Source organism: Moschus berezovskii, chromosome 27 (assembly GCF_049115385.1).
Source record: "Moschus berezovskii isolate FMDL1 chromosome 27, NW_MosBer_1.0, whole genome shotgun sequence".
Lineage (NCBI taxonomy): Eukaryota > Metazoa > Chordata > Mammalia > Artiodactyla > Moschidae > Moschus > Moschus berezovskii.
Genome location: NC_142486.1, coordinates 17,364,818 through 17,391,070, shown reverse-complemented (window position 1 = coordinate 17,391,070; position 26,253 = coordinate 17,364,818). Strand labels below are relative to the sequence as shown.

Sequence of the window (26,253 nt, the reverse complement as noted above, 5' to 3'; positions counted from 1 at the left end):
GCCTCAGGCTGTGCTGGGCAGGAGGCGCTCAGCCAGCCTCGGCCCAGACCCGAGCCCCAGCCCCCAGCTCTCAGCGAGTGCCAGGAGAGGGGCGCACCACCAGACGAGGCCGCAGAGGCTGCTGAGCAAGTTTATTCCAAACCTGTTAACAAGCAAACATAAAAGATAAAAAGGTGATCCATGTGAAACATGAAACTGATGCCTCTCTTCCAAATGGGGCACGTGGTCACTCCCCCGAAGGCGGCGGCTGGCTAGTGCTGCCGGGACCGCGAGGACCTTTTGTTCGATCTGGACAGACCAGTCTCCCTCTCCTTCTCAGGGTTGAAGACTTCTGTACACAGAAAGCCAGAAGGTACTGTGAGTGGTGGGGCTGGTGGACATCCCCAGTCACAAGCCTGTGCCAAGGACTCTGTCCCATGGAACATTTCACCCTCCAGGGAGGCAGAATGAGCCCCAGTCTGGGGATGCGCTTTCACCTCCCCTCCAGAGACAGCTGCGGGGGAGCGTGTCTACTACACCAGACCCTCTCGCATCTCAGGGTTTCTGCTGGGTTCCAGACAGCCTTGTGGAACCAAGGCCAGTAAACAGGCCGGCCTCCACTGACTGCAGAAGGTACTTCAGTATGCGGGGCCTGGGGCCCACACACACACGTGGAGCCCTTGTTGGGGTGCCATGTCCACCCCCCACCCCGGTGCCCCCTCAGGGCCGGGCACGAACACCCAGGCATACACACAGCTCCGCCACAGGCCAGGAGGAAAGCGAGCGGCTCGGGGACACAGACCTGGCACCTCGTGCGGCCAGTAGTCGTTACAGTGGGGGCAGTGAGGCTCTGAGCTGGCCTGGAAGTACTTGGCCACACAAGGTAAGTGCATCCTGATTCCACACGTCTCGCAGCTTTGACCCTGAAATGAGAAGGTGATGGCTTGAGAGCCCGCTACACACCTCGTGTTCATAACCCTTCAGGAGCCTGCAAGGAAGGCATGCCACTGGCTTGGTAGTTTTGTCTTCCAGGCCCCAAACTGACAATGAGAACAACACTGAGTCTTCAGCACAGTGGGTTTTAGTAAAGAAGTTGACAAGTGAGTGCAAAGGGAAGCAGCTCAAGGCTCCAGGGGCCAGAGCAGGGCAGAGCGGGTGGCAGCCAGGCCCTTGGAGCAGCAAGGCCGCCCCCAAGCCTGGACTCTGAGCACGAGTGGGCCCTGGAGGGGGAATGAAGGCAACCACGACTTTGAGAAGGCGCTTCAGCAACACGGGGCAGAGCTTCAAACAGCCGTGCACGCTGTTCTGGAAATTCCACCCTTGGGATTCCAACCCCAGAAAAATAACCACCAGGTGCCCAAGGACAGATGTGCCAAGAGACCCAGCCCAGTGCAAGTGACAACTGCAAAAAGAGAGAGTGAAAAAGGAGGAAACCCAGGGGCTTCCCTGGTGCTCCTGTGGTTCAGACTTCGCCTTCCAGCGCCAGGTGTGCGGGTGCGATCCCTAGTCAGGGAGCTGAGGTCCTACCTGCCTCACTGCCGAAAACCCAAACCATAAAAAAACAGAAGCAACGCTGTAACAAATTCAATAAAGGACTTAAAAATGGTTCACATCAAAAAAAATCTAAAGCAAAAAGACAAAAACAGAATCATCCAGCACTGGCCCAGCTGCTCTGCTCTGCTCTGAAGCTGTACAACGTACTCAGAGGCAAACAGACAACAGGAATCTGTGGCTGAGACAGAAAGATGCTTGGCACGTTGCTGCCAAGATAATATGGGCCTCACAGAGGACTTCTGAGAGCCATTCTGAAGAAAAAATAAAAAGAGCCTGGGACAGAACAGAAGGACCAGGAAGAAGCAGCAGGCCTTCGTGCACTCGTCGTCAGATGCTTCCAAGGAGACATCCGTTGTCAGAGGCCTGGGCCCTGAGTGAGTCCTGGAGAGTGCGCCCCACCCGGCCCCAGGTACCTGGATGAGCAGGCCGCGGCAGATGTTGCAGACCTTCACGGCATCAGGGTATGTCTCCCGGATGTACTGATCCATCTCCAGGATGGCCCGGCCGTGCAGGGTGAACTCCCCTTCCTTCTGTGGGGACACAAGGCGGGGGCATCTTTTATGAACTGGCACACCCGGCCCGCTTCCTGCCCGGGAGGTACCTCTGTTCCCGCGGCCCAAGGCCAGGAAAGGGGTGGAGGTCCACACGCCCCGCACCCCGCAGGCGTTCACACCGACCCCTGTACAGCCTACAGTGGGGAAAACTCAGGTGAGGCCTGAGAGAAAAGCAAGGCGAGGACCCTGGCCCACGTTTCCTTAGCACCTCCCTCGTGCCTTCACAGACGGGATCCTGGAGCTGCCCTGGCACCCCCGGCACCCCCGATGAGGACAGAGGCCGCGAAAGGGAGCTGTGACCCCATGGAGGGAACCCCACAGCCCGAGCCAGGCCTGCTCCTTCCTCCCCCTCCCCCACTGCGTCCCACCCCACCCCCAGAGAGCAGCACCGCAGTGCCCCCCAGCACCGCTGCCTGGAGCCTCCGCCTGGACCATCCAAGATCACCTCCGCCCACACCACTGCACAGACCATGCTGGAGGTGGTCCAGGGAGGCCCCAAACCAAGTGGCATGGGGCGTGGTGAGGCCTCCTGGTTCCCACATACAGACAGGCCAGACACCGCATAACCCCAAACCACGGGAAAGCAGAAGTATGGAAAAGTCTGGCTGACCCTACGGCCAACTCACAGGAAGAGGCAGAATGAGGGAGGCCTGACTGGAGGCAAGTGGCCCAGAAGCTCAGGGACGTTTATGCATCCAAGCCAACTAAGGAACCGGGACAGGAACTTCCTGACCATGTGTTGTATTCCTGGGGGAGGGGCTGCCAGTGGGGGTCCTGGGCAAAAGCGCACAGAAGGGCGGTGGGGCAGGAGCCGGGAGGCTGACAGGGTAAGCCTTGCAGGAGCTGCCACTGGAGCCTGCAGCCGCTGGGTTAGCTCAGCGCCCCTGCGCCCACTTCTCCCCTCATGTCACACAAGAGGGGCTGCTGCTCCCACCTCATACCCCGTACCCACGACTCCTGCCTCCATCCAGTGTGTGCGGTGTCACCCGGCCAGGGAAGTGCATTCATCCTGGGCCACAAGTGTCGGGCAGGTGACCACCCAGGAGGAGACGGACATGGGCGCAGAGTTAAGAGAGCCAGAGCTGTGACCGCGGGGAGCAGGGCCAGCAGGCAGGACAGAGCCCGAGGACTCCCGCAAGTGGAGGGAGGCCCAGCACGAGGCAGCGGTGCCCTGCACCGCAGACTGTCAAACCAGCCAGGAAGGGGACAGGAGCTCTGTGCCCCATGGTGCTGGGCATGAGTAGGTGGGGACCCAAGGCTGTCCTGGGGCCTGTGGCCGCTACCTTCTCAGAAGCCCCAAGTCCACAACAAGGCTGTCTCCATGGCCACCACCCTGATCTACCCTCCCCCTGCTCGCCTCTCTGTGCCCTCTGGGGAGACCTGACCTCTGTGAGAACCAGCCCCTGAGGCACTGCCATTCTTGGGCTGAAGAACCAAACCCCTTTCTGCCCACCTCCAGGCTTGCCTTGTGCCCCTCCCCAGAGCCCCCGACCCCTCTCAGCTCCCTGAGCCCACCCCGCCCACTCGGGTGCAGGCCACTCCCTCTGACCCAGACCGTCGTCCCCACCCCAACCAGCTGCCTCCACCCCAGCCTGCAGTGGGGTGCCACTTCCTCTGCCAAGGGCAGGTCCCCTGTGAGTGCTGCTTCCTCTCTGTCTGCGACTCTACTTCAGCGAGAGTGAGCGCTTCTTGAGTCACATTTACTAAACGCCTACTAGTTGCCTGGAAGTGCCCCGTGCTCATCACTCACAATGGCGCTCAGTCCTCTGTCACTAGGAAGGGAGGGCTGCCCTCGATCTCCAAGGAAGATCTAACCCCAAGTGACCTCCCAGGCCTGACAACCATCCTGAGCTGGGGCCCTGTGGTGGGGACTGGCCCCTAGGCTGTGCTGACATGCAGCTGCCAGCAGACGCCCAGGTTCCAAGGATCCACACTTCTCTAAAGCCGCCTTCATCTCAGAGCCTCGCCCACTGATCCCGACCACCCCCGACCCCAGGGTCCCCGAGAGGCTGCACAGCTGCCTCAGCAACTCCGTGCCAAGGCAGAGTCTTGCACAGGGCAGGGCTCTCGCAGTACTTGGCGGAGCGGGGAAAGGGTCCCACCATAACGAACACAGTGCCGCTGGGGGACAGGTCCCCCCAACATGGCTTCTGAGGAAAGCCCCATTTCTGAGAGGCCAAGGGGGAGACTCAGACATGTCCCTCTGGTCAAGGTGCTGCTCCAGGAAGGCTGGTCAGAGCACCGGCCAGCACTCACCCGGCGGCCCCTCAGCTGGTCCTTCAAAGTGACACAGAACACATGGCCACGTCCGTGCTGATCAGCCTAGGGAGCACTCCACCCTCAGGACAAACACCGGCCAGCCATCACGGTCTTCATCTTTCAGATGGGAAACCGGCTCAGAGACGAGAAGCCACCTCCAGAGGAAGCGGCCAGGCCAGAGGAGGACCCTGGGGCGTCTCACCACCACGCCCTCCCCCTCCCCAGGCTGTTCCTTCGTCCACATGAGGCCTAAGGGATCAGTCAGCAAGGGGGTCTCCCTTAAGACCCGCGGGGCTTTGGAGGCCAGTGCCCACAGAACCCTCAGGCCTCAGGAAGGCAGCACCCGCACCTCCAGGTCCCCAAGGAGGAAGCAGAGAGGACGGGAGCTGGGGCCCGAGCCAAGTCCAGCAGACCCCAGAGGCCTTCTCTCCTCCAGTCGACCCCACTCTGGGCAGCAAAGCGTCAGTCCTGATAAAGTCGGGCACCCAGCCCTGCTCCGTGATGTGACAGCATCTAAGTGCACTGGACCCGCACGGCCACTCGCGGGCCCAAAGCCGGGCCCAGAGGCTGTACCGGGCGGCAGAGGGTGCGCCCCAGGGAGACGACATGTGTTCGTACCAACGTGGACTGTATGAGTGCCAGCACCTTCTAATCTACGAGGAGTTCTTGTATCCTCTGAGGGTAAGTGTGAGACACACTCTGTTCCTCTAGAACTTCAACGTCCTGCCCAGCCACGGCTCAGTATGCAGCGCCTCCAGGAGTGACGAGGTACAAAGATGAGGTCACGGTCCCTGCCTGTGGAAAGTCTGGCCCGACGACAGGGTGCGGTCGGTTATGACCCCTGAGCTGCCCGAGAACATTCCGTATTGCCAAATCCACCCGAGAGAGGAAGAAAAACTGGGATGAAGCACCTGATGGGGGCCTGCAGTCACGCTCGCTGCAGTCTGGACACAGCTCGGCCACTTGCAGGGTGGGGGACTTCTCCCAGATCACAGAGCTGCAGTGGGTTCAGCTACAGAACAGAGCGAAGGGCTCCCCACGGTCGCAGGGGCTGAGCACCCGGCACACAATGTGCAGACGTGCCCAGAGGCACTGACCCCACTAGAGGCTCAAACTACTCCTGCCCTCACCGCTGTGGCCTCTCCAGACATTTCCTCCCGTCCAGAAAGCACCGCAGGAACTGGATGTTTCTGGTCAGACTGTCAGGGTGGCCCACCCTGAGATCAACAACTGCTCTCCCCAGAAAGGAAGTGAGCATCGTGTCACCAGAGCAGCGGCCTCCAGCCACAGGTCTGACCACCAAGTGAGGAAGCTGAGGGCCCCTCTGAGCAGTCTTGCCCAGACACAGGCCCATGGGGCAGGAGGAGGGCGCGAGGCAGCACGAAGCCTGTCCGGCTTGGGTTTATTGGAAACAGTGGTGCATTTGTGGAAAAAGAACTGAAACGTCTGACTGTTCCAGCCAACAGAAATAGACACAGGGCGTCCAGAAACTCAAACCTTTCACAGATTGCTATAGCTCCTCTCCCAAAGCTCGTCAACACGTCCTCTTTGCTCTTTGAGGGCCACCATCTAAGTGAAAGAATCCCAACAGCACTGGCCTGGAAGGACACAACAATGATAGCCACGAAGGTGATGGTGACTCCTGCGGGCGCCCAGCACTGGGGCCTGACTCTCAGCCCCTCATCCTGCTCCTCACTCACTTGGAGGTGGAGCTATTCCTCCCCCCTTATGGACGAGGAACACGGGGGCACCTGCGGCGGAATCTGACACAAGCGCCACGCTCCTACCGACCGCACTACACCGCCTGCTTGGGGACCAGAGTCTGGGGCCCGCACATCTGCCTGAGACCCTGGCTCTGCCACTTCCAGTCGGGCCTCCCACCCAGGTCACGTGAGCAAACAGGATCCTCCTCGCACGTCCTGTGGGCCTCAATGCAGACAGCAGGGGTTCCTGACCTCCAGGATCTAATGCCTGACAATCTGAATGTGGAGCTCACGTAATAATGATTCCGAAAAAATGCACAATGGGCTTCCCCAAGGCTCAGACGGTAAAGAATCCACCTGCAGTGCAGGAGACCCAGGTTCTATCTCTGGGTATGGAAGATCCCCTGGAGAAGGCAATGTAATGCAATGCAATGCACTTGAATCATCCCAAAACCATCCCCCCTCCCTAGTCTGTGGAAAAATTGACTTCCACGAAATCAGTCCCTGGTGCCAAAGAGGTCGGGGACTGCTAAGATAAAGGACCTGAACGGGCTCAGCTTAACAGACATCCATTAAATACGATACGATTTTGGAGGAAACAGCGTGATTCACTGTAAAAAGTGAGCCAAGCTGGAAAACCCACAGCGAGAAATACCTCAATCAGCCACTTGTTCTGTACGAACTTCTGCAGCACGTGCTCAGCTTCCTTCTTCCTCATCTTCTTGCCTTTAAGCTGATCAACCAAGTTCAAAATATTTGTGGAAGACGCAAAGCCAGTGTCTGAGTCAATAATCAGTTCCAACTGGAAGAAACAGGAGCCGTGTTCATCTCTTAGACTGGGGAGAACAACTCAAGCCATAATGCCAGTTCTGGCGGGGTGCAGTGAAACTACTCATATCACAGGCAGAACTGTACGACTCTTCAGGAAAACAGCTTAACAGTATGTATCAAAAGCCTAGATATGTTTTGACCCAAGTCGCTCCTAACACCATTCCACATGAAGGACCTTAATGCCCCCTGAATCAAGAAGGATCACCTCACCTTCCTGAAGATGGCGAAGATGAAGAATGAATGAACGAGGCAATGGGGCAGCACCCCTCCTACTCAGAGGTGGGCAGGCTGCAACCGGGAAGGGAAGGCGCCAGGGTGGCCCGGCCAGAGAACACACTGGGAGTCACAGAGCTGCTGTGGACTGGGGCTGGGAAAAACTGGCTGGAAGCTGCCTTAAAACTTCTGCCCACAGCAGAGCAGAGGAACCAGGAAGATAGGCTGCTTGTGTGCGCACATGTGCATACACACACACAGCCGTGTATTTACCATCTTAGAATCCGATTCTCAACCCTGGCTGCTAATCAGCCCCAGAGGCGGCTTAGGAAGGAGTGATTCTAGGATTCAGACCTCAGAGACTTGGGACTCGACAGACCTGGAGGGAGGCCAGAATGTCCGCATCACTTTTACCTCCTCAGTTACTGCAGGGCATCCAGGGCTGAGAATCACTGTCTTAACCAGGCACTCAGCCAGGTGAGTGGCAAGGTGGCTGAGTGAACAGCTCTGAAGCCGGGAAGGCAGAGCAGTGCCCCTCAAATGACTGGATAGATGGATCACTGGGCACCTTCTCCAAATTCAGGCTCGGATTCAGCAGTCTGCGTGGAGACTAGGGTTCAGCCTTTCTGGCAGGCTCCCCGGGGATGCTGCTGAACCCTGGGACTCTAGCGGCAACACCTGCTCTCCTGCACCCCACACCCAGGAGGTCCACTGTTATTCAACCAGTTGGAGTCAAACCCAGACCAGCTCTTCTTTCCCAGGCAGCCGTGGCGACCTCCCCAGCAATCACCTGGCGGCTATGAATTCTGAGAGGGGCACTCGGTGACATGCCCCTGCAAAGGGCATTCTCAGGCAGCAAGGGGGACCCAGTAAGATTGAAGTTTCCATTTCTGATAAAAGACGGAAGTTTTCTGTAAGAAGCCTGGCTGATGGGCAATGGGAGTTGCTGTACTTACAGCCTTTCTAAAGAGATCCAGCTCATTCTCTGCAAAATCTGAGGCCATTTTGGAAATGGAAGTCGTTGCAAGATTCACCTAAAAAATAAGTTCGCATGAGAGTCGGGCTGTGCCCTTCACTTGTCACAGTTAACTCACCTGCAGGCTCTTCCTCCCTCCCCTTCCCCTCCCCACCCCACCAGTCCTGGAGCACTGTGGCCAGGCACTGGGGGCCACGGGGATAAATTTGGAACCAATCTTACAAGCTTAAATCTTCAGCTCAGTCAGTATGTCTAATTTTCAGAGATTTCAGAACTCCCAAGGTTGTGCGATAACTTCCAAACTCAGATGAATTCGGGAAACTTGTCTGCATGATAGCAGGGCTTCAAATGCACAAGGCACAACTCTGGCAGTAAACAAAACTAATTTACCGACTTAACCCAACATTTCCACAACGCTTTCTTCCATGGAACAGGGTTTGGGAAACCCTGGGCTACAGCCCCGTTCTGTGTGGGCCTGGCTGGTAGGAGCCTGGTCTCTGAAGGCCTAAAGCAGTTCCCTACCCAGAGATGGGGGCTTGTATTTCACATCCTTCCCTAGCCAGGAGGGGAAAAAAAAAAAATCTGAACACAGCAGGAGGCCCTAATGAGGTCTCAATCCTTAGTGACCTCACATGTTTCCTTCTTTCCAAAGCTTGTATGTCTTGTTCTAAATGAAAAGGCATTTTTATCCTTTTACCCCTAATGTTCCATGCATCTAGGGTGACTTGCAGGCACCTGGCAACAACCAAAATAAAACCTAATGCATGCTGCCCAGTCTCAGGGTAGAGAGGGCATTCCATGTGGGGCAATAAAGCGAGTGTTGCGTTGAGAGCCAGGCCCAGGTTCTGTTACCCCCAACCCTGATGGCTGCAGAGGACACTGCAGACCCGGGGGCCGGCAGCGAGCAGAGAGACGGGACTGGGTGGGGAGAAGGCCGGGCCCAGCGTCCTCGCCCTCCAAGGCCCTGGTGAGGCAGGAGCACCTTCATCTGCCCCCAGGAAGGAGGGCAGAGGCTGTCTCCACTGCAGCTCCCCACACACCCACCAGGGGGCTCTGTCTGCTCTCACCAGCGCGTAAATGGGTCTCCCGTCATCTTCAGTAACACCCTTCTTGATCTCTATGTACAAGGACTCCAAGACGCTGTTAATATTGTTGATGAAGTCCTCCAGCTTCTCTATGGTAGCATTACCTGGAAATAAACAGGTGAAAGAAAAAAGGCGGACGCTGCTGCATCAAAAGTGTAGCTTGTTTCAACCTGCCATCAGCCTGAACACGAAGCAGCAAAGCCACAACTGGGCAAAGGCCCCGGCCCTGCTGGGTGCGTGCCGATGCCTGTGGCTTCTTCCTTCCTGGAGCATTCAAACAGACGGCGCTGCGAGGCGGAAAGCCTGCCGAGGCCTTCCTGTCTCGGCTGGCAGCTTCTGGCCTCCTCAACCCCCACCCCCACCCCTAGTTCCCTGCTGCCCGGTCACCGACCCCACCGGGCACCTCGGTGCAGTGGGCATCACAACCCGACTCCCCCACAGAGCCTCTGTCCCTGCCTGCCTCATGCAGGTATCACGTCCACCTCTGTCCTTCCTCCTTTCACTCAACACGTAAGCACGGATTGAACACTGACACGCAAGCCCTGTGTTATGGCCCGGGGCTGCAACAGTGATGAGTAACAACCCCATGGTAGGAACAGCCGCTCACACTGAGCACCCATCCCAGGCAAGGTCCTGATTTGAGCACTTTTCACACAGTTATGAACCCATCCTGCCTGCAGAGGGGGGCAGACTTGCCCTGGGTTCACTGGGAGCCCCTGACCTGAGTGCCAGCCGCCTCCTGCTGCCCCTGATGGCAGGAGGTGCTGCCCCGAGATGTACAAGGAAGCTAGCACCCTTCTCCAGGGCCATCAGTCCATCAGCCCGGGACAGAGCCCGGGGAGCACTGCAGGGGCGGGGAGGACGGACAGCAGACTGGCGGGGGAAGGAGGGACGGCCGGGAGGGCTGTGGAGGCTGCAGTGGAAAGTGGGAGCAAGATGGTCCAGGGCCCCGTGGGCTGGAGGGTACAGAGGTGTGTGCCCGTCCTCCTGGGGGCTGCGGGGGCCTTTCAGAGCTGGGAGCACAGGAGGGACATGGTCAGCCTAGTGTCCTGGAATCGCCCTGCTGAAGTGAGAGACATTTCTTTTGTTTTTTTGTTGGTCTCATCTCACGGCATGCGGGATCTCAGTTCCCCAACCAGGGATCAAACCTGTGCCCTTGGCAACAGAAGCGCGGGGTTTTAATCACTGGACCACCAGGGAAGCCCCTGTGAGACTTTTAAACCCAGAGCATGTACTACTGCTTTCACTTACTAAAATAACAAATTTCGGAAGATTTGTGCCTTGGAAAAATAATCACTCTAAGGGAAAAAAAAAAAAGCAAGAAAACAGACAACATTTATGAATAAAGCAATCATACAACATAAAACCAACAAAACAAAATGCTGCAGGAAAAAAGGGCAGGAAGGTTATCTACCACACTGATGACCAAGGCCACTGCTAGGAAGGGAACTAAGGTGAGGGAGGGGTCATCCCAGGGCACTTGGTATCTGTTTGGCTTCTTACAGAGAGAGGAATGTGTAAGCTCTTTGAACTGCTAAATACCATGAAAGTCCAGAAAAACAAAAGGCCACTCTGGTGGCAGTGGAGATCACAGCCAATGTAAGGGCCACAGCTGTGTCACAAGCAGAGCTGAGGAGGCCCGGAAAGGCTGACGGGGACCTGGAGAGAGATACTAGGATGCTCCTCACAGCAGGGGTCCAACCGGCCTTAATTTAAGTTGCTTAAGTTAAAAAAAAAAGTAATTGGAAATAAAAATTCATATTAATAAACATGGTACATGGACGTGGCAAAAACGGCAACAGTAGTGTGATGATGCGGCCACAGATGCTGTAAAACTGTGATGAGAGGAGTGTGACACACTCACATTTCCGGCCTCTGTGCCTCTGAGCAAGAGCCCTCCTCCTCACTAGTTACGAAAGCCAACTCGCAGGACACTTTTTTCCAAGAGCTGCTCTGGTGCTCTCCTCCTCTCCCACGCCACGCAGAGCACCTCCACCGTGGACTCCTCAACCCAGAAAAACTCGGCCGTGGGGACAGGGGGCCCAGGCACCAAGACCCACCTTCCGCTGACGGACAGGAGCTACCCCATCTACCCCAAGCGACACACAGCGGCAAGTCCCACCTCCTCTGAAAGTGAGAATTCACTTTTTCCACTGAAAAGCCCTCTCCTGGGTGCCATTCAGAAAAATGTACTCTGGGGGCGGATCAAAAGCCTTCTGCTGCCTCGGACTTTCCAGAAAGCCTGTCTGCAGAGATGAGCTAATAGCCGCCCTGCGCTTCCCCTCGCCCACCGCCTCTGGTTCGTTGTCCAGCCTCGCTTTTCAGAAACATGAATGTTTTCAAAACATTTTCATCTAAGGGAAAAAAAACCCACTTCCTATCGCTGTCCTTCTTGCAGCAGCCCACCCCCTGCTCAGGGGCTCCTGTCCACTCCACTCACCCCACCCGCCATGAGTGTGAGCGTCCGGCAGGGCTTGGCCACAGTCCTCACCTCGGCTGACCTGCACGTGGTCCCCACAGACACGCTGCATCGCGTCATCACCTGGAAATAAGCTTTCCTCCTGTTCAGCAGCACCCCTTCCCCAACTGGACTTCTTGGGGGCAACCGAGGCAGCAGGAGGGCCAGCCCAGGCCCGCCCTGCCCCTCTGGGGGCCCCCCGAGGCCCGCCCCTCCCTTCCTCCGATCCCTGAAGGCCAACTGGTACCTCACATCTGGCCTCACGTGTATCTGGGAAACTTCCCTCCAACCCTTTCTCCTCCGCCACCCCCACTCCAACCAGCCAAGCTCCGCCTCTCAGGCGTCCCAGACGCGTCCTCCCTGCCCTGCCCACTAGACAAGGGTCCTGGGCTCTGCTTCTGTCCTCCCGAGTCCTCAAGCACATCCTCCCCTCTCACACTTGCTCCAGTTACCAGAGCTGGCTACCCTACTCCTGGAGTTTTTCCGCCATATGTGTGACTTTGGGGGGAGAAGAGACCCCACAACCAGAGAACCGGAGGGCAGGAAGCTGGGGGGAGGTCAGGTCCCAGTCAGCCAAGAGTGGGCCAGGACCCATGCGCAGCCTCTCAGATGCCCTTTCAGTCTGGCTGGAGGCGGCTCCAGCCCGGCTGCTGCAGAGGGAGAGGGGCTGTGACTGTGAGGTGCTGCTGCACTTCCTGAGCCTGGTGACCGTGGGCGCCCCCTGCCCGTTCCCCAGCCTGGCTATGAGCCCTCTACCAGTCCCATGTGTTCCCTTCCCACAGCCTCCCACACGTTTCTTTCTAAGGTAGCCAGAATTGGGACCTCGTGCTTGCTACCAAGATCCCTGACGTGCCCATTAAGGGTCAAGGTAACACAGATCGGTGCTTCCCAAAATCAAGCCTTCAAAGCAGCTACTTTTCACTGCTCTCCCTGCCCTCTCCCTGGAGCCCACAGTAAAGAAGCTACAGCTGGCAAGTCTGGGCTACATGAGTGTCTAATGATCCATTTGGCCCCAGTATCCCATGAGTCCAGGGTCATGACACCGGGCAGGAGACACCGAGCGTATCACGTGATTCTGAAGCAACTATTTCCAGTCTTGGTTCTACCACTTCCAAGGATGTGAGCAAACTAACAAATAGTATGGCTCTTCCCTTCAGATTCCAAATCAACTACGGAGAAACGACAGGCTTTTGGTGTCAGTGTATCAGGTTTCTGTGGGCAGCGCTGGATCAGAGGCCGGGTCCCTCCACACCAATGACCAGCAGTCAGCAAGGTGGGGTGACCGTGCTCAGCACCATCCTCGGCACCCCCATGCTCTCTCTCCCTGAATGCACAGCATGTGTACCCATGCCTTTCTTGTGGGCTGTGGTGAAGTTCTACTGTTGGGTTGAGAACAACCAGCCTGTAAATGCAGGGTTCATTTCGTCACTGCAAGAACACTAACTCCATAACGTGAGTTGCTATCATCATCTTTACATACCAGAGTTAAAGCACTTGTCCCGAGCTTCCCCAACCGGAAATGAAGCCCAGGTCAAGCATGGACTTGAAGAAGAGCCCTCAGGGCCTCTGGGGAGCAGAGCAAGCGTCCCCTAGGAACATTCCCTTTCTCAGACCCCACCAAAGTCACATCTAATTCCTCTAGAACTTGCCCTTAGAGTCACAAAGAGAGATGCGGCCAATACAGAAAGACAGTGAGTGTGCAGGCAGGGCCTGGGAAGGACGTCAGAGGGCCATTCCCAAAGGATACGCGTGGAGCTGGGTCTGGCCAACATCTCATCCATCGGCCAAGAAAGGAGGTCCAGCCTGGACCATTCGGCCAGGTCACAGCTACGGGAGGAACTGAACTAGAGGACGCAAAAAAGAACAGAATTGCTCTTTCTGTAGCAGGAAGTGCCTCCCCATAGGGCAATTAAAAAACAGGACTCAGGGCAACGGACAGGCTGGGGCAGCAGAGAACCAACGGGACGCTTCTCTGAGGAGTGGGGGCTGGTTCAGTTCCTTTTGAGAGACTTTTTTCTGGCCATCATTGTATACATTATCTCTTTTTCTTTAAAAACAAATTTTAATTTAACCAACAGACTTCTTATTCATCAGTCTCTGCTTCCCAGAAGCCTACGGGAACCCAGGGTTCACTGCGTGCTTGGGTAGAAGGAAGTCTGCTGCCCTAACTTCTGAGCAACAAGTAGTTCTGTTCCAAACTAGGCGCCACGGATAGGACATTTTTAGGCAGAGGAAATACTATTTTAGGCAGAGAAAATAACAGCAAAAAAATCAGACCCCAGGGGACTGAATCACTCAAGGGACAACTTGCCCCATGAGAACCCGCTCATCTGGTAGGGCAAGCTGGGTGGTCCTCCTGAGTGCCTCACTGAGGACAGGGCAGTCCAGGCCCGGGACCAGACACGGGCGCTGGGGCACAGCAGGCCAGGGAGCAGACCCTGGGGCTGGGCAAGGCCGGCAGGCAGGCACACTGGGCCGCAGAGGTATGTGAGGGGTCACATCCCAGCCTAGAGCTTTCGCACCAACTGCCTGGGGAAGATGATCCTCGTGACAATGGCCCTTCTGTGGCACAGCTAGTGAACAGTGCTGGGAGAGCCGGCATGAAAGGAGGACAGCCTCTCGTGGGGCAGACAGACTAGAGTGCTGTCCATCCGTAAAGCCCCTGCGACAGTTTTGTTCCCTCAGGATTTCATAAAAGACCCTCACGGACGACTGCCAAGGGGATATAGTAGAGTCTGTTTTCCAAAAGAGAACACCAAGGGTCAGGGAGGTTAAGGACTTAACCAAGATCACAGGGCAGGTGACAAAGTCTGGACCAGAAATCAAACGTGTGGCCTTCAACCTAGCACAGCGACCAAAGGACTTGAGCATTCATTTTTCAAAAAAAAGGAAAAAATTCTTACTCAAATATGCAATGAGGTCTGGAACTACGTCAGAATGACACGGGGGTGAGCGATTAGGAGCACAGATAAAATATAAGATTAGTCATGAGTTGTTTTAACCGGGTGATGAGTACATGAGGCTGCATTGTATTATTCTCTCTCCTTATCTCTCTTTTTCCATAATAAAAGGTTAAAAAAATATTTCAGTGCTCAACAATGTACCCTGGTGCCATTAATCCTTAGGAGTTTGAAACAAAAAAGAGAAAAATGACACTGTCCTGTGACAACAGAGATTAGCTCAGGGCTCTGATGGTGCAGAGGGAACAGGCTCTTTTAAAAAGTCTATTGGTGAGAGATCTGTCTCCAGGTATAGACATCATTTTTTCCCAAAAGCAACAGGTTATTTCGGTTAGGAAGTCTACTCTTGGGCTTTACTTCAAATGACAGGGCATAAAACTTACTTTACAATCCTCAGCACAGTTTTAGCATCTCGGCCACATGCATTAAGTGCCCTCAAACCCATGATAACATTGCCGGAGTGGTGACAGGGACAGACACCAACTGTCCATATAAGTGCAGGAAGCCTACTCGTCAGCCATTCCCCTGGCCAGAGGCCTACTGGTCAGTACTTCTGGCAACAGCAACAGGACTCCCATCATGATGGTACTGAGGTGGGGCAAAGTCCAAATCACACTGTGAGTCATCCCAGAAAACCCAACCACTTTCAGCAGAACTTCACTGCTGATGCTGTTCACGCGCGTCTCATTTTCCGCTCGCCCTCTGAAAACAAGCGGTCCACCCGTCACTGAGATGCGTGGCAGCCCCCACCCGCAACCATCCAGGCCATCGAGGAGCTGATGGAGGCTCTGCAGGGCAGGGCTGCCACCCCTGCTGAACCGAGCAGCTCAGCTTTGTCCCCAAGCTTCTCCCTCAAGCTCACCTGAGCAGAGCTGTGGAGACTGACAAGCCAGATGTCCACAGAGGCCGGGCGGGAAGCACAGATGTGGATGGCAGTGGGCACAGAGGGTGAAGTGGACAGCGAGCGTCCCGTCAAAAGAGACAGGGCTCTTCCGCCCCAGGCATGTGCCCAATTTTTAGATTTTTATTAGAAAATTTTTTTTCTCATGTGAGAAAATTAAAAAAACACACAGTTTTTAAAAATTAGAAATACGATAGGGTAAAAACTACACTTGCAAACTAGATCCCTATGACACCACCAGTTTTCTAAATGTGGTTTGGGCTGGAACCCTGCCATAAAGACACAGGGAGACTACAGAGGCCCCGCTGTCCCAGGTCCAGCAGAGAAGCAGCTGTGGTTTCTCAGAGGAAACAACTCAAAGGAACTGACTGGGTCACACACATTCATCTGACAGACTGAACGTACAGACGGACAGTAACCACGTATAAAAACAGGGCTCTGATCCACAATCGGCACCAACCAGCCCAGGAAGCCGACAATAACCTCTGTAGAATGACCAAGTCTTGATTAATAACTGACAGCTTCCCTGAATTTTGTCTTAGGCCCAACCAGAGAAAGTCAGGAATGCTCCCCCAAACCCATCACAGGCTGTCCTGCCTCTAGTTAGCCCGCCTCCAGCTTCGCGAGCCGCAGCCTCCAATCAGGATACTGCCGAGGCCTTCCCTCTCGCCCACCATGGAGCTTCCCCACTCCTCTGCCTGCCATCAAGTCTCCAAAACACAAGTGCCTTGCAAGCAAGCTCTGAGTAAACAGCCCTCGCCTGTTCTCACCTGGGTGGTCTCTGCTTATGCGCACGCCTCATACATGTGGGAACTGACTCAGCGGCCCACTCCCAGCAGGGCTTAGGAAGGGGCTGAAAGGCGTGCAAGCCAGGGGTGCGGTCAGAGGAGGACTGACCACTTCCGTCCTGCTCACTGCAGCCCTCCTCTGAGTCCCCACCACCGCCCCGTCCTCCATGTGCCGCTGGGGTGAGACCAGATCCCGGCACCACCACCACCCACCTGGAAGCCGCCGGTGGCTCCCCCCACCCCCAGCCACACTCCTGTGTGCCTGCTCGCTCTACACTCGGCCGTGCCAGCCTTCCCCGGCACTCACACCCCCTCGGCTCCTGCACTCGTCATCTCCTTCTACGAGGAAACGATGGCCACACCCTGGATGTTCTAAGAAAACCCCATTATCAGAAAATCAGCTTATAGAGGCTTCCCTGGTGGCTCAGTGGTAAAGAATCTGCCTGCCAATGCAGGAGATACGAGTTCCATCCCTAGTCCAAGAAGATCCCACATGCCACAGACCAGCCAAGCCCATGCACCGCAACTACTGAGCCTGTGCTCTAGAGCCCAGCAACCAAAAACTACTGAGCCCACGTGTCACCACCACTGAAAGCCACATGCCCTAGAGTCCATGCTCTGCAACGAGAGAGACAAACGCAAAGAGAAGCCCGTGCACGGGAACCAAGAGCAGCCCCGCCCGCCACAACGAGCGCAAGCCTGAGCAGCAGCAAAGACCCAGCGCAGCCAGAAACAAATCAGAGCGCATGAATTCCTATCGCAGTCCCCATCACACTAAGGACCAACATCACGGACCTCCTGGGGCTCACTTCCCCACCCCCAGCCCTGGGATCTGAGAGTGGACGCTATGGGGAGGGACACGCAGGAAGGAAGGGGCAGCAAGGAGCAGGAAGTACTCTGAGCCAGGCGCGTCACCTAAGCTCCCTGTGTGACCCTCACAACTTTTCCATGAAGTAGATCAGATTTCCTTTATAAAACAGAAAGCAAAGACAGAAAGTGAAAAAAAAAAAAAAAACCAAAAAACTTTCCTGAGTCCCTGATTTGAACTCACGTCTTCAAGAAAAGACTTCCTTGTTCCTGCCAGTGGCATGTGGTGATCCTGCTGAAGAACTCACTCCCAGTCCTCCCACACACCCATAACACCGCCCCAGTGCAAAACACACTCCGGACCTAATGAGGCCCACGCTTGGGAGAGCATGAAGCACAGAGGTCCCAGCTCAGCAGATCCACGCTGGCCTGGGAGGGACGGTCCCCACCCCGCCCCCACCTCCCCCTGCGGACTTAAGATGCAGTGACTCTTTCAGGAGCTAGAGATGTGAAACCCACAGCATTCGTTCCCTCCTGGCTGCAGAACTTCCAGAACCCAAATGCTCCAGCCTGAGCACACATCAAAGATGCCTGTTGTGAAATTGCCTATGTTCGAAAATTCATCAAGTCCCGTTGGAGATGCTACTTTTCATGCTAATTTTATGCCACTTTTCAGTCATGGGCACACATGTAATCCCCCCTGATTAACTGGAAAGGCAAGCCAGTTGACAGCAGTAAGGTTATTAACTGTTCATCACAGCGAAAGGAGAGGAATGTGCAATGAGATCATTAAAAGTAGGAGGAAAACTTATTTGGAGCCAGCATCTGATCATCGCTGAACCCTCCCTAGAAAGAGAAGGTGTGTTTAAACGTGACTGCGGACACAGGCGGAGAAGGCAATGGCAAGCCACTCCAGTACTCTTGCCTAGAAAATCCCATGGCTGGAGGAGCCTGGTAGGCTGCAGTGTGTGGGGTCGCTAAGGGTCGGACACGACTGAGCGACTTCACTTTCACTTTTCACTTTCACACATTGGAGAAGGAAATGGCAACCCACTCCAGTGTTCTTGCCTGGAGAATCCCAGGGACGGGGGAGCCTGGTGGGCTTCCGTCTATGGGGTCACAGAGAGTCAGACATGACTGAAGTGACTTAGCAGCAGCAGCAGCAGCAGCGGACACAGGATGGAATACTAAGCGGAAAGGTGGACAGCATCACTGCCTCACCACTAACACAGGCCACCCACCATGAGCCAGAACCCTGAGGTTGGAGCCCTGAGCGCAGAGATGGTCGTGTAAATCCACGTGAGAAAAACAAAGCTCGGAGGAGAGGTCTGACAAACACAGAAAATATCCATCACTCCCAACGTTCCTCTGACACAGTGTTCCCTAACCTATTTTGGGTACATACATTTCAGTTCACTAGTGTTTTGCCTGAAAATCGTATTGCTTATTCTACTCACTGAAATAATGCTGAGTCAGTTTTTCAATCTAAGATTTTGGACATTCTACTTGTCCTTTTGACAAACTGCATATGACAACTAAATGTAACACGTGACACTGGGGTGGCTCCTTTGCTAAAAAAGACAACATTGGGACAACTGGAGAAACTCCAATGGGATCTGTGGACCAGATGATAGTGAGTGATGGATCGATGCTGATGTTCAGGTTTTCATGGCTGTCCTGTGGTTACGCAGGAGAATCTTTGCCAGAAGGAAACACATGCTAAAGAATGTAGGGGTAACAGAATCTCAAACTGGTAACCTACGCGCAGATGATTCAGGGTAGGGGAAGTTCTTACAGCTCTCCTGTGAGTTTGGAACTATTTCAAAATAAAACATAAATTTAGAAAGCAAGGCTAGGAGCTTCAAGCAAGGCAGGCCCTCAGTGAGTCTGGCGCTGATGTGGAAGGCAGCACCAGCAGTGGCGGGGGGTGCCCAGAGCCACTGTGTGAGGAGGGGCCACACAGCAATCCACTCTCCAGGGGTTTCCACTTCCTGCTTTATCAGACAAGGAGGCTGCACCTAATGATCCCTAAAACCCAACACGTTCAACCACACAAAACCAGAAAGGCCAGCCCCCAGAGAGTTTAACAAGGCAAGTAACTTTGAGAGACTTGTTGCCATGAAACTGTGGACCATGGCGACATTTTGCTTCTCCCCTTAAAGCCACATGATCAATGACACACATTCTAACCAAGAGTCAGGTTCAGGTTTGGGGCCCCCCCAATCCCCCAAGGTGGGCAACACCATTCCCTGACAACATCATCAGGAGGAAACACCTACTTCCCAAGGGCTCCTGGGCCTCTTACAAAGGCTTCAAAACTCAGGTTTCCATGCTTGTTTTTAGGAAACTGAACGCCAACTGTCTTGGGAGTCATTCTGAGGAGGGGGCCTCCTCACTGTGAGGAGGGGCCTCTCCATACTTCTCCTGAATGCTCCATCTGTTTTCACTGAGTCCCACGCTGATGACACAGCGCCTTAGGAGACCCAGAGAATGAGCTACATTTTGGAAACCTGTTGAATTCCCTACATGGCACTGACAGGCCACAGAACACATGCCGTATGTTCCATTCATAAAGCTCTGGGGTTGAGTGACTTGATCAAGGTTACACAGCTGCCAAGTAGCAAAGTCAGTTTAAATGCAGATTTTTTTTATACAGCTTTGTTCAGATATAATTCACCTACAATTTAAAAGGGCACAATTTAGTAAGTTATGACACGTTACACCCTTAAAACCACCACGACAATCAAGATACTAAGCATATCCATCAGCACTTAAGTCTTCTCATGTCTGTGTGCAATCCTCTCCCACGCCCCACTACCCTCCCCTGTGCCATTTCCCCAGGAGACCACTGAACTCCTTTCTCTCACGACAGTTAAGTATGTGCTGTCCAGAACTGTGTATATATGGATTCATACAGTATATACTCTCCTTTAATTGGCTTCCCCACTGGGCATGACCGTGTTGAGATTCATTCATAATGTAGCACACAGCAATGGTTCATTCCTTTTTAATGCTAAGTAGCACCCACTATCAGATGGATAATACCACAGTCCATGTATCAGTTCACCTGTTGATGGGACGATTAGTTTTTTTTTTCATTTTGGGGCCATTACAAGTAAACCTACTCTGAAGACTTAGATGTGACCCTTTGTGTGGACACATATGTTCATTTCTCAAGGCTAAAAACAAATACATGAGAGAGAAATAGCTGTCGTGAAACTGCCACACTGATTTTCAAGATGGCTCTAGCGTCTTATGCCCAACAGGAGGTGAGTGCTCCAGTTCTTCTGCTGTCCTGCCAACACGTAATACATAGTCTTTTAAACCACAGATATTCTGATAGGCGTTTAGTGGTCTCTCATCGTGATTTTAGTTTGCATTTCCCTAAGGCCTAATGAAAGGATAAACATCTTTTCATGTGCTTGTCTGCCGTCCACAGAACTTCTTCGGTGAAGTGTCTGTTCGAGTCTTTTGTCCCTTTGTTCTTTGGGTTGCATGTTTTCTAACTGTTGAGTTTTGAGAGTCCTCTATATATTCTGGATACAAACCCTTTATCAGATATGTGTTATGCAAATATTTTCTCTCAGTATTTGGCTTGTCTTTTCATTCTCTAAGCACTAAGTATATTTCAAAAAGCAGAATTTCAGAATTTTGAAGTGCAATTAATAATTTGTTCTCTTATGGATCATATCCAAGAAATCTTTGCCTAAGCCAAGGTATGAAGGTTTCTTCCCACATTTTCTTCTAGAAGTGTGATAGTTTTAGGTTTTATGTTTAGGTATATGATTCATCTTAACATTTATATACGGTGCAAAGTTGGCTCAGGTTCACTTTTTTGAATATGGATATCTAATTATTTCAGCATTGTTTTTTGAAAAGACTATTTTCCCTGAGTTGCCTTTGCGTGTCTGTCAAAAATCAGCTGTCTCTATTCTATTCCATTGACCTGTAGATCTTTCTTTATGCCAATACCACACTGTCTTGATACAGTAGTTACATAATGTCTTAAAATCAGGTCATCTTAATTAACCTAATTAACCAGATAATTAATCAGCATTAATCCTCTAAGTTTGACTGCCTTCTTCAAAATAGTTTTTGTTCTTTTTGGTTCTTTGGATTTCCATGTGAATTTTGGAATCAGCTTTTCAATTTCAACAACAAAAAAAAAAGACTCTGCTGGAATTCTGATAGGGACAGAGTAAAGGGGAAAAGTAGATAATTAAACAGTTAATCCCACTAGGGGACGGTAGTGCTTCCCTGGTGGCTCAGACAGTAAAGAATCCGCCTGCAATGTGGGAGACCTGGGTTCCATCCCTGGGTTGGTAAGATCTCCTGGAGAAGGGAGCAGCTACCCACCCACTCCAGTATTCTTGCCTAGAGAATTCCATGGACAGAGAAGCCTGGCAGGCTACAGTCTATGGGGTCGCAAAGACTCAGACACGACTGAGCGACTTGCACTTTTCAGGGGACTGTAAGTAAAGCAAAAAGTATGGGAGACCCCCGTAAGTTAAGGATCACTCAAGAAAGCAGGTTTGCTTAACCACAAAACCAAGAAGGCTTGCTTAGCAACAAAATCATGCAGCAGGAGCATGAGATACATCCTAAAACAGTAAAACTAGAATAATGGTGGCATGAGGCCCACATCCTGCCCAGTAAGCTAATGATTCCTACTAGGACACACTCCTCTGCTTGCACCAAAAATAAAAATCTAAGAAAAAAGTGACATTATACTAAAACCTGAAATGATTTACGATTTTTAGCATGTTACTGCCAGCAAATTTGGAAAACTCAGCAATGGCCACAGGACTGGAAAAGGTCAGTCTTCATTCCAATCCCAAAGAAAGGCAATGCCAAAGAATGCTCAAACTACCACACAATTGCACTCATCTCACACGCTAGTAAAGTCATGCTCAAAATTCTCCAAGCCAGGCTTCAGCAATATGTGAACCGTGAACTCCCAGATGTTCAAGCAGGTTTTAGAAAACGCAGAGGAACCAGAGATCAAATTGCCAACATCCGCTGGATCATGGAGAAAGCAAGAGAATTCCAGAAAAACATCTATTTCTGCTTCATTGACTATGCCAAAGCCTTTGACTGTGTGGATCACAATAAACTGTGGAATATTCTGAAAGAGATGGGAATACCAGACCACCTGACCTGCCTCTTGAGAAACCTGTATGCAGGTCAGGAAGCAACAGTCAGAACTGTACATGGAACAACAGACTGGTTCCAAACAGGAAAAGGAGTACGTCAAGGCTGTATATTGTCACCTTGCTTATTTAACTTATATGCAGAGTACATCATGAGGAACGCTGGGCTGGAAGAAGCACAAGCTGGAATCAAGATTGCTGGGAGAAATATCAATAACCTCAGATATGCAGATGACACTACCCTTATGGCAGAAAGTGAAGAGGAACTCAAAAGCCTCTTGATGAAAGTGAAAGAGGAGAGTGAAAAGGTTGGCTTGAAGCTCAACATTCAGAAAACAAAGATCATGGCATCTGGTCCCATCACTTCATGGGAAATAGATGGAAAAACAGTGGAAACAGTGTCAGACTTTATTTTTTGGGGCTCCAAAATCACTGCAGATGCTGATTGCAGCCATGAAATTAAAAGACACTTACTCCTTGGAAGGAAAGTTATGACCAACCTAGATAGTATATTAAAAAGCAGAGACATTACTTTGCCAACAAAGGTCCGTCTAGTAAAGGCTATGGTTTTTCCCGTGGTCATGTATGGATGTGAGAGTTGGACTGTGAAGAAAGCTGATCGCCGAAGAATTGATGCTTTTGAACTGTGGTGTTGGAGAAGACTCTTGAGAGTCCCTTGGACTGCAAGGAGATCCAACCAGTCCATTCTAAAGGAGATCAGTCCTGGGTATTCATTGGAAGGACTGATGCTAAAGCTGAAACTCCAATATTTTGGCCACCTCATGTGACAAGTTGACTCACTGGAAAAGACTCTGATGCTGGGAAAGGTTGGGGGCGGGAGGAGAAGGGGACGACAGAGAATGAGATGGCTGGATGGCATCACCAACTCTGTGGACATGAGTTTGAGTGAACTCCGGGAGTTGGTGATGGACAGGGAGGCCTGGTGTGCTGTGATTCATGGGGTCGCAGAGAGTCGGACACAACTGAGAGACTGAACTGAACTACCTTTTTGCTCATTTCCACTGTGCCATGATAAGTCCCAGCTTGACCATGAAGCGACAAGAAAAACTCCCCTGCCCAACCTGGAGGAGGAGCTGATAAGGGAAGCGTGATATCTACTCAAGAATGAGGAATAAGGTGGTCTTTCAACTCCTTCCCACTTCTCCTGTGATTGTAAAACTGTAGCCCACTAAGTTCTTGGCACGTGGCACCCTCTTGCTGGCCCATCTGTAAGCCTCACAAGCATCCTATTTTCATAAATCACTTATTACCTATCACTTTGCCTCTCGCTGGGTTCTTTCTGTGCTGAGACATCAAGGATCAGAGTTCCCTGAAGACCCCTGAAATGCCACCAAATCATTTCAATCTGAGTGATATTGAGTAGAATTTATTAATACATATCGTTTTGAGAAAAACTGGTATCTTAGCAATACTGAGTTTACCAGTCCATGAACATGGTGTGTATCTCCATCTATTTAGCTCTTTTTAAATTTTTCTCAGCAGTATTTTGGGATTTCCAGTTTACAGGGCTCCTTACAAATTTTTGTCAGATTTACTCCTAAGTATTTCATATTTTGATGCTATATAAATTTGGTTCTTTTAAAATTTTTTTCAATTTCTGATGATTCACTGCTAACACATAAAAAATGAAAATGATTTTTTGTGTACTGATCTTGCAAACTGCAACTTTACTAGATGCATTTATCAGTTCCGGTAGCTTTTTCAAAGATTCCATCAGATTTTGAAATACACAGATGAGCACATCTGTGAATGGACAATTTCACTTCTTCCTTTCCAAGTGGATGCCTTCATCTTTCCTTGCCTGAGTGTACTGGCTAGAACCTCTAGTACAATGATGAACAGAAATGATGAGAAGAGACATTCCTGTCTTGCTCCTGAAATCAGGGGAAAAGTAGTCAGTCTCTTACAATTAAGCATATTAGCTGTAGTTTTACATAGATCCCCTTTATTGGGTTAAGGAAGTTCCCTTCCTTTCCTATTTATTTGCTGAGGGTTTGTTTGGTTTTTGTAAAATCAGAATAGATGTAAGATTTTTCAACTCTGTGCAGATAGTTGTTGATTGCTCTCTCCTGCTCGAAGTCCTGAGGTCCTGTTTATCTTGCTTACACCCTGCTCAGGAGGATCTCATTGGTTTTCTGTAAGAGACTTCTGCTTCATCATGCCAGGGTAGATAACTGGATTTTGTCAAATGTTTCTTCTGTACCTACTGAGGTGATCTTACAGTTTTGCTTTTTTAGTTTGCTAATATGGTGAATTATTACATTGAATGACTTTCAAGTGCTTACCCCTTGCATTCTTGGGGTAAACCCTACTTGGTCATTTTATATCATCCTTTTTATATATTGCTGAATGAAACTGGCAAAAATTGTGTTTAGAATTTTAGCACCTACAGCGATTTCCCTGGTGGTCTAGTAGTTAAGAATCCACCTGCCAAGTCAGGGGACATGGGTTCTATCCCTGGTCTGGGAACTAAGATCCCACAAGCCTCAGGGCAACAAAGCCGCAACTACTAAGCCCACGCACCACAACTACTGAAGCCCACATGCCGAGAGCCCATGCCCCGCAACAAGAGAAGCCACGGCAACAAGAAACCCACAGACCACAAGCAGCAAAAGCCCACACACAACAGCAAAGACCCAGTATGGCCAAAAATAAACAGATAAAAAGAATTTTAGCATCTACATTCATGAGGGATCTTGCTCTTCAGTTTTCTCTCCTTACAGTATCTATCTGGTTTTAGTATCAGGATAATGCAACTCGTACAGAATGAGTTGGGAAGTGTTCTCTTCAGTTTTCTGGAGGAGCTAAGGTAGAGCTGGTATTACTTCTTCCCTGACTGTCTCATAGAATTCACCGAGGAAGCCATCTGGGCCTGGAACAGGCACTATTCCCAGTCCCGTGTGAACCTCCCACACTGCTTCCCTAATGCTTTTCCTCAAGTGTTTCTTTCCTTGGCCTCAGGTAGTTCCATTGCTGATCAGTTCCCGGCTCGACCCTGACAGGAGTGGAGGGTACTCTACGGAGCTCCACTCTTCTCTCCGTGCACCTCTCTTCTCCAGTACCCTGTCCTGCAAACCCTAGCTGCTTTTGTCTCCTGAACACTCAGCTCCACCTCAACTCAGAGAGTCTGTCTGGCTCTGCCTGGCTCCCCCTGTGCCATGGCCTGAAGATGCTCTCATGGCAGTGAGTGGAGGCAACTGTAGTGCTCACCCCCATTTTCCCTGTGGTGTATGAAAGATCCTTGGTCATTGTCCCTGGCTACTGGTACACAGTTCCTAAAACACTTGGAATTTCCTGAGTGACAAGGTGACAGGAAGGTCTTTTGTTCTAATGAGATGATTCTTGACAGGTCCCTAACTAACTTCAGGATAAGGGCCACTTGCAGAAAGACCAAGCCTTGATTTGATGCTTGGAACTTTCAGCCTCATCCCACAAATCTGGGGAGCGGAGATTGAGCTAATCATCACCAGCCAATGATTTCATCAATCACACCTATGTGATAAAACCTGCACTAAAAAATCCCTAAATGTTGAGATCTGGAGAGCTTCTCTGATGGTGAACACATCAAGGCCCTAGGAGGGTGGAGCACCCAGAGAGGGCATGGAGGTTCCACATCACCCCTGCCTGCCAGAGCCTGGCTTTGCATCTTATCTGTAGAACTGCTCTTGAGTTGTATCCTTTACAATAAACTTAAAAAGCTTCCCCAATGGTGCAGTGGGTAAAGAATCCACCTGCAGTGCAGGAGATACAGGAGATATGGGTTCAATCTCTAGTTTGGGAAGATCCCCTGGAGGAGGAAATGGCAACCCACTCCAGTATTCTTGTCTGGAGAATCCCATGGACAGAGGAGCCTAGTGGGCTACAGTCCCTGGGGATGCAAACAGTCAGACAAATAATAAACCAGCAAAGGCAAGTAACATGTTTTCTTAAGTTTTAAGACCCATTCTACCAAGGTACTGAAACTGAGGAGGGCATCACGAGAACCCTTGATTTACAGTCGGTCAGTCAGAAGAA

At 51.9% G+C, this 26,253-nt stretch overlaps 1 protein-coding gene across 3 annotated transcripts in view; it reads right to left on the bottom strand.

The window, feature by feature from the left end:
* Positions 1-116: 116 nt before the first annotated feature.
* The window catches only part of NSMCE1 (NSE1 component of SMC5/6 complex), a 37,303-nt gene continuing 11,166 nt past the window's right edge, over positions 117-26,253 (bottom strand). For 2 of the 3 annotated variants that reach the window (XM_055409720.2, XM_055409721.2), the window contains 6 exons: positions 9,137-9,258; positions 8,050-8,127; positions 6,705-6,851; positions 1,947-2,063; positions 782-902; positions 117-331 (listed from right to left, as the gene is read on the bottom strand). In XM_055409720.2, the coding sequence (XP_055265695.1) occupies positions 252-331; positions 782-902; positions 1,947-2,063; positions 6,705-6,851; positions 8,050-8,127; positions 9,137-9,258 (665 nt within the window). In that variant the 3' untranslated portion in view covers positions 117-251. The remainder of the gene's footprint in view (positions 332-781; positions 903-1,946; positions 2,064-6,704; positions 6,852-8,049; positions 8,128-9,136; positions 9,259-26,253) is intronic. The other variant, XM_055409722.2, reaches the window with a different exon arrangement.